This window comes from Leptodactylus fuscus, chromosome 11, assembly GCF_031893055.1.
Source record: "Leptodactylus fuscus isolate aLepFus1 chromosome 11, aLepFus1.hap2, whole genome shotgun sequence".
NCBI classification, from domain to species: Eukaryota; Metazoa; Chordata; class Amphibia; order Anura; family Leptodactylidae; genus Leptodactylus; species Leptodactylus fuscus.
In genome coordinates this window covers 78,526,669-78,534,149 of record NC_134275.1, presented here as the reverse complement: position 1 = coordinate 78,534,149, position 7,481 = coordinate 78,526,669, and the positions used below count along the sequence as shown (strand labels likewise).

The 7,481-nt window shown below is 48.7% G+C and overlaps 1 protein-coding gene across 1 annotated transcript; it reads right to left on the bottom strand.

Moving 5' to 3' along the window:
- Window positions 1-33: 33 nt before the first annotated feature.
- LOC142185525 (histone H3-like centromeric protein A) lies at window positions 34-6,501 on the bottom strand. Its single transcript, XM_075260953.1, has 5 exons — window positions 6,351-6,501; window positions 914-1,048; window positions 624-760; window positions 350-427; window positions 34-181 (listed from the first exon to the last, which is right to left on the bottom strand). Exons 1-5 carry the CDS (start codon window positions 6,499-6,501, stop codon window positions 47-49), a joined length of 636 nt encoding a protein of 211 aa, XP_075117054.1. The 3' UTR covers window positions 34-46.
- Between the last annotated feature and the right edge of the window lie 980 nt (window positions 6,502-7,481).

The following is a 7,481-nucleotide window of genomic DNA, read 5'->3' as shown; positions in this document are numbered from 1 at the left end:
CGTGAATACAAAAGTACGTTATAAAATCCTGATTGTATGTGAAGGGTTATCCCAGTCCCTCTTGGATGCCTCGGATTCTCCGGGCGAGCTGTACGTCCTTTACAAAGAGAGTGACCCTCTTGGCGTGGAGACTGCAGAGGTAGGAGTCTTCAAAAAGACGCACCAGGAAGGCCTCAGCTGCCTGCGGATACAGGAGGACAGGACAGTGTATATCTTACTACGTGACTAAGAGGGACTTGATGAGACTTGAGGAGACAAGTCAGGGTATATCCCTCTAAGGCCCCTCCATATTACCCAATAGTAGCGCTCCCTCTGCAGGTCCACCTATAACAAGGGCTAGAGTACTCACCTCTTGAAGCGCCATAATCGCTGTGCTTTGCCAGGAGTACGGGACGCCGCGGGAATACTCCATGCAGACTTCCCTCACCTAAAATAATTAAGAGGGGTTAATACTAGAGGTGAGCGAATAGTTTTCGAAACTCTAGGGGTTAAGCACCGGCCGCTTCCATTCATTCCTATGGAGCGAGGTACTAGAGTCTTGAATACTATTCGCTCATCTACTATTCGCTCACTAATCCTACTGATCACAGAAAATGGAAGCCGCAGGGAACAACCGCACTCACCAGCCTGGAGAACGGGGCCTTCCGGATGAGCAGATCGGTAGATTTTTGGTACTTTCTTATTTCCATCAGCGCTCGGGCTCCTGGGCGGTAACGTCTTCTTGGATGAGTGCTCCGCCTGTGACTAGTTTCTGGTTTTTCTGTAAAGGAATAAATAGCAGCTTAAAGGGGTATTCTGGTCACATCAGGTTACCAAAGGCCGATCACCTGAGACCCCCTCAACGATCAGTCTGAATGGAGCGGCAGGTCACAAATGCAGTTTCAATGGGAATTGCTGGAGATAACTGAAGTACGGTCCTCGGCTATCTCTGGTGGTCCCACTGAAATGATAGGAGTGGTAGTGGTACGCAGACCCGCTGCTCCAATCCTTATAGAGATACAGAACGCCCCAGGACTAGAGGTAAGAACCCCTGTATCTGCAGAGGACACTGAATACAGAATACACGCAATACAATACACAGAGTTACACCTGGATGGAAGAGACACTGACTTTGGGGGGACCGAGGAGGTTCTGCAGGCCTCTTCTGTGGATGTTTCAACTTCCTACGGGGGGAGGTCCGGTGAGGGTCTCTCATGGTGATGAGAATGCTGTAGAGAGACACAACCATCAGACAAGAGACATTAGGCAATGCAGCAGAGTATAGCAGTGACTAGAGATGAGCCAACAGTGAAATAATCAATATTCGTTTCAAATAGCCCCTCAATATTCAAACGAGTATGGAACCCCATTATAGTCTATAGGAGAAAATGCTTCGTTTCAGGGGAAACCACTATTCGACTCAGGAGAGTCACCAAGTCCACTATGACACCCCAGGAAATGAGGACAACACCCGGTAATGCAACTGGGACAGCAGGGGAAGCATGTCTGGGGGCATCTAACAAGCCCAAGTCACCGTATTACGTCACTAATAATGCGCGAGCTGACTTTTTTCCATAGGAATGCATTGGCCAGCATTGATTGGCCGATTGCCATACAGTGTACAGCATTGGCCAATCAACGCTGGTTCTGCCAGAGGCTCGTCTGTGAGGAGGCGGAGTCTAAGATCGGTCCACAGCAGTCTCCATTGTGGTCTGATCTCAGGTGTAGCAGAGTTGAGACAGCTTTGCTACATTTCAGGTGTAGTAGAGCTGTGCGCTGAGCTCTGCTACACCTGAGATAGAGCGGTGTAGCAGTCTCATATGAACCGAATATGAAATCCACTCTTCGTACTCTTTCCGATTTTTTTTTTGCCTCCATTGTCGTGGTTCCTGTCCCACCTCCCCTGCACAGTTATTGGTGCAAAAAAAGTGCCAGGGAAGGTGGGAGGGGATACGAATTTTTACTACGTTTGCCGCGTGGTATTCGATTGGAATCGAATATCTCGAACAGCCGAATACCTATTCGATCGAGCGCCGTTCGCTCATCTCTAACAGAGACCTATAGAGAACACTGAGGTCATACATGCCTGTTAACCCTTGTCTACCTGGGACGGGGAGCAGCTGATCAAAATTTCACCAAACATGTAAGCATCTGGGCTAATGCGCTTCACCTGTACAGGCCATGTGGCCTAAAAACAAATACATCTACCCCCAGTTCACACAAGGCAGATTTCTTGCTGAATTTTCTATGACTGAACCCTCTTCCGTTTTTTGGATTTACCCCATTAAGCCGCAGGGAATGATCAGAGAAGTTTCACCAAAGAAAAAAAAAAAAAAAAAAGTCTGCCACGTTTGAAAATAGCCTAAATAAAAACCCACAAGACTTAACCCTTATTGACACAAGTAACCCACACAAGGAATAGACATGAGATCCCCAGATGTCAGTAATGAGCACATTAGACCTCCTGGTATTCATTAACACAACAGCACAATCAATTATCTGTTTATTAATGCAGCAATAAAAGAGCTTCCGCAGCAGATCCAGCGGCTGCAGCCCACGGATGAGGATTCTGTCATGTAGAGTCATGGTAAAGACCCCAACCCCCCTCCAGTCACCACCAAAGTCACAGGCAGGACGAGGACAGCCGATGCAGTGTGAACACACGCCAGACAGCATGTGCAAGACTAACACCTGCTGGACAAAGGTGCTATTACACCTGGTTCATGCACTGGGGGTCCAACATGAAAGACAAAGGGGGACAATTTAGAAAGCTTGTGTATTTCTTGTGCTTACTTATACAGCGCCATCATATTCCGATTTACAGACATTCACTTGTTAAATGGGAAAGTGCATTGGTTGCCCCTAGCAAATATAATATATAACATGAGAGTCAGAAATGGGAGCGGTAAGATTTGGTGCAGGGTTGTGTGTCAGTGGATGGAGTATATACCATATATACTCGAGTATAAGCCAACTGTTTCAGCACATTTTTCATGCTCTCCTCGGCTTATACACGAGTCAGGGTCCACGCAGCACAGAAAACTGGAAGGACCTGGAAGGGGGAGGTCCTTTAGTGCTACTGCTCTGTGATTGGCTTGTCAAAAGGTCACGTGACTGATGTCATCAAAGGTCCTGTAGCCACTGGTATGTAGCATCTGCAGATAAGGTGGAGTCTAAATCCTAGTAGCTCCGCCCACACCAGAGTCCGATCACATGGTCATGGCGTCATCAGAGGTCCTTTAGCACACATTATCAGTAACTCTTATGTGAGGCACACAGGGGGTTAATGTGAGAGACATGCATACCTCCCAAGCGTCCCGATGTCCCGGTTGGAGGGAGGTATGTCCCGATTTCAACTCAGATCTGCGTCCAGAGGACACAGATCTGAGTTGAACACATATACGGCTGAAGCAAGGAGCTGACACAGGTCAGCTCCTCGCTTCGCCGCTGCCCGCCTCTCTCCCTGACACATGCGGCTGAAGCGAGGAGCCGACCTGTTTCAGCTCCTCGCTTCGCCGCTGCTCCTGGCTTGTAGACGCGATGTACAAGCCAGGAGCCGGCGGCAGCGGCGAAGCGAGGAGCTGACACAGGTCAGCTCCTCGCTTCAGCCGCATGTGTCAGCGAGAGAGAGACGCAGCGGCGAAGCGAGCACGCGAGCAGCTTCAGCCGCATGTGTCAGGGAGAGAGGCGGGCAGCGGCGAAGCGAGGAGCTGACCTGTGTCAGCTCCTTCCTTCAGCCGCATGTGTCAGCGAGAGAGGCGCGCAGAGAGCGGCGAGGGAACGGAGGAGAAGGTAAGTTTAATGTGGAGGTGGAACGTGAATCTGGGGGCAGATGAAGGAGAGGACGGCATGGCAGTGGGGGCAGAGATGGGGGACATGAATCTGGGGGCAGAGATGGGGGGACATGAATCTGGGGGCAGAGATGGGGGGACATTAATCTGAGGGCAGAGATGAGAGACATGAATCTGGGGGAAGAGATGGAAGAGGGACATGAAACTGGGGGCAGATGAAGGGTGTATATGAAACTGGGGGAGAGATAGAGGGGGGACATATAATTTACAGGTGACTGTAGGAGGATTATACTGTGTGCGGGCACATGAAAAATTAACGAGTGGGCGGAGTCAACACAAAAGTAGGCGGGGCTAAATTTGCACATTTTGTCCCTCTTTCAGTTCTTCAAAAGTTGGGAGGTATGGACATGATGGAGTTAACTGCTATTACTATGATCCCCATGGAATTACTAAGCTGTAATGCACATGACCAGACTTTTTATCTGCAATGGTGGATTTCCCCCCTCGGCTTATACTCAAGTCAATAAATTTTCCCAGTTTTTTGTGATAAAATTAGGGGTCGCGGCTTATACTCGAGTATATATGGTAGCTTCCCTTCACCTATAGCTGGAGACTGTGCAGTGTGATGCCTCTGATGAAAGATAGTAAAATATCTATGCAGTGAGCGCCCCCTAGTGGCCACTGCAAGCACAATTCTCCATCAGTCGGAGGACCAGAACAACAGACAGACGGACTGCTACAATAGCGGGCACATACAGAGCCCAAAGGACCCCATTAACTATAAAGGGATCCAGCGGGTGTACATTCTTTAAAACTGAAACTACCAGATGAAAAAGTTGGACTTGCAGGACTTTTATTTCAGACGCACGTTGTGACAGTCTTTCCAAACGGAGACTCCCACGCACATGTGATCTTACCCTGTCTGGGGTATCTGGGTTGGTGGCCACCATCTTTAGCCCAATGTCTGGATTATTCAGCTTTATCCAAGTCCTCAAATAGCAGAGCAAGAGCCCTGACAGACCCCATACTAGGATACTTTGAGCCCCTTGCAGACGACCATGGCGTGGGTCAGTGTGCTAGCCATATATTTCCTGGCACTGACCCATTCTTTTCTATGGGCCCGTACACAGATGACTTTCACGGTCCCGTGTGCAGGCTGACAGTCCTGGCCGCATCAGATACGGTAGGATAGGTCTTATTTCTGTCCTATTTTGCAGCCCATGTGTCCGTAGTTCCTACTTACTAAATGAAAGGGGCCACAGAAGCATGGCCCATGCATGGGCAGCACACGGGCACATCCCGGGGTCCCCCATGTGCAGTCCGTGCTTTTAATCCATGGCAGGCCAGTTGCAGCACAGTCGTCTGCAACCAGACCAAGATTGAGGGCTAGGTGATGGTGGGGCCAGGTAAGCACAATTTTTGTGGAAGGTGGATTAGTGTTTTGTGGGGCACTGTAAAGCCGGGTTCACACGGGTTTTTTGGGGCTGGATTCTGACGCCGAATCGGAGACAGAATTCCGCTAAAAAAATGCCTTCCATTGAATTCAATGGGTTCTATTTTCCGCAAGCACTGTGTGTGCAGGGGCCACTTTGAGTCATAATGCTGTGTGCAGGGGCCACTATGGGACATAATACTGTGTGCAGGGGCCACTATGGGACATAATACTGTGTGCTGGGGCCACTATTGGGGATAATACTGTGTGCAGGGGCCACTATGGGACATAATACTGTGTGCAGGGGCCACTATTGGGGATAATACTGTGTGCAGGGGCCACTAAGGGGCATATAATACTGTGTGCAGGGGCCACTATGGGACATAATACTGTGTGCAGAGGTCACTATGGGACATAATACTGTGTGCAGGGGCCACTATGGGACATAATACTGTGTGCAGGGGCCACTATGGGACATAATACTGTGTGCAGGGGCCACTATGGGACATAATACTGTGTGCAGGGGCCACTATGGGGGATAATACTGTGTGCAGGGGCCACTATGGGGGATAATACTGTGTGCAGAGGTCACTATGGGACATAATACTGTGTGCAGGGGTCACTATGGGGCATAATACTGTGTGCAGAGGTCACTATGGGACATAATACTGTGTGCAGAGGTCACTATGGGACATAATACTGTGTGCAGGGGCCACTATGGGATATAATACTGTGTGCAGGGGTCACTATGGGGCATAATACTGTGTGCTGGGGCCACTATTGGGGATAATACTGTGTGCAGGGGTCACTATGGGACATAATACTGTGTGCAGGGGTCACTATGGGACATAATACTGTGTGCAGGGGTCACTATGGGACATAATACTGTGTGCAGGGGCCACTATGGGGGATAATACTGTGTATATGTGTGCAGTGTGTATATGTATATATGTATATATGTGTGTGTGTGTGTGTGTGTGTGTGTGTGTGTGTGTGTGTGTGTGTGTGTGTGTGTGTGTCAGTATTAGTCTGACATAAGTCATGTGCTGTGAATACTGACATACTCGTACATGTCGCCCGCCTGAGCCCCGTGCTGGGACTTGTAGTGTTACCGGTCAGTGAGTCCCGCCTGCAGCCCCCGGTAATACCTGTCTCCTCCGGTGTCCGCAGAGGTCGCTCTCTGTCTCCGCCTTCACGTCTGAACTTCACTTTAAATCTAAACATCCGGCCGCCTCCTGCAGGAATCCCGAGCGCGGCCGCCGTTACCAAGGAGACGGAGCGCGGCCTGCAGCCAGCCATTAGCTGAGGAGCATTATTTTTTTTTCCATTCAATAAACTTTATTGTACAGAACAATGAGCACTCTGATTGACAGCGGGGCATTGCCTTGTGAGTGGTGTCCGGGGCAGCCGATCCTCTCTCCTGCAGGGCTGATCACTGACTGAGCTGTCATTGAAGGGACCACAGGAGACATCTTGGATTTCTAGGGAGATGACATGATCTATTTTTTTGCATTTCATTGGTCTTATTTCTCTGGGATTTCCGAAATTTTAACCAATTGGAATTAAAAAAAAATCTCCATTCACCTCTTCGTGCACCCCATGCACCCTGTTATTTTTGCAATAATAAGGATTTGTTCACCCTATTATTCGGTGGGTGTTTTAGGTTTGCAGTCCATGTTGTCCTCGGCTTTTTCGCCTTTATGGGGGCTAGATTGTGTTATTCTCATGCGAGTCTAACGGATTACTTTATATACATTGCACCCCCATGCATTTGCTCTAATATGGCCGCTCCTGACCTCAGTATACAGATCATTATTACTCTTTGCTGATGATATATCTTCCATGTATGTTTACTATCCCCTCGACATAATCCCTACTGCCATATGTCTACTCCCGCGCCTGCAGTTCATCTTACCTGACATACAAAGTTTTCCACCAATGTTTAGTTACTTGTATAACTAAGGACGCTCCTGTTGAAAGGTGGAATGTTGTCCTGTGCGTCTTCGATACAAGGTGCTCCAGGATCGGTCGCTTCCCCTCACAACCTCATTGATGGAGATAGAGGATAAGTGTCCTTAATGGCACAACCCCTTTAAGTTTGGTTCACAGACTCTACGGCAAGTGGTACAAATGTAAGATGAATGCTAAAATGTAAGATGCAAGGAGGGGAAAGAGAATCTGTGCTGGATCAGATTACTGGAATTTCTGTATTTACATGACATCACATGACATCACACGAGTGTTAGGTTTATTTCTTTTTATTAAAGGTAATTTCCCAC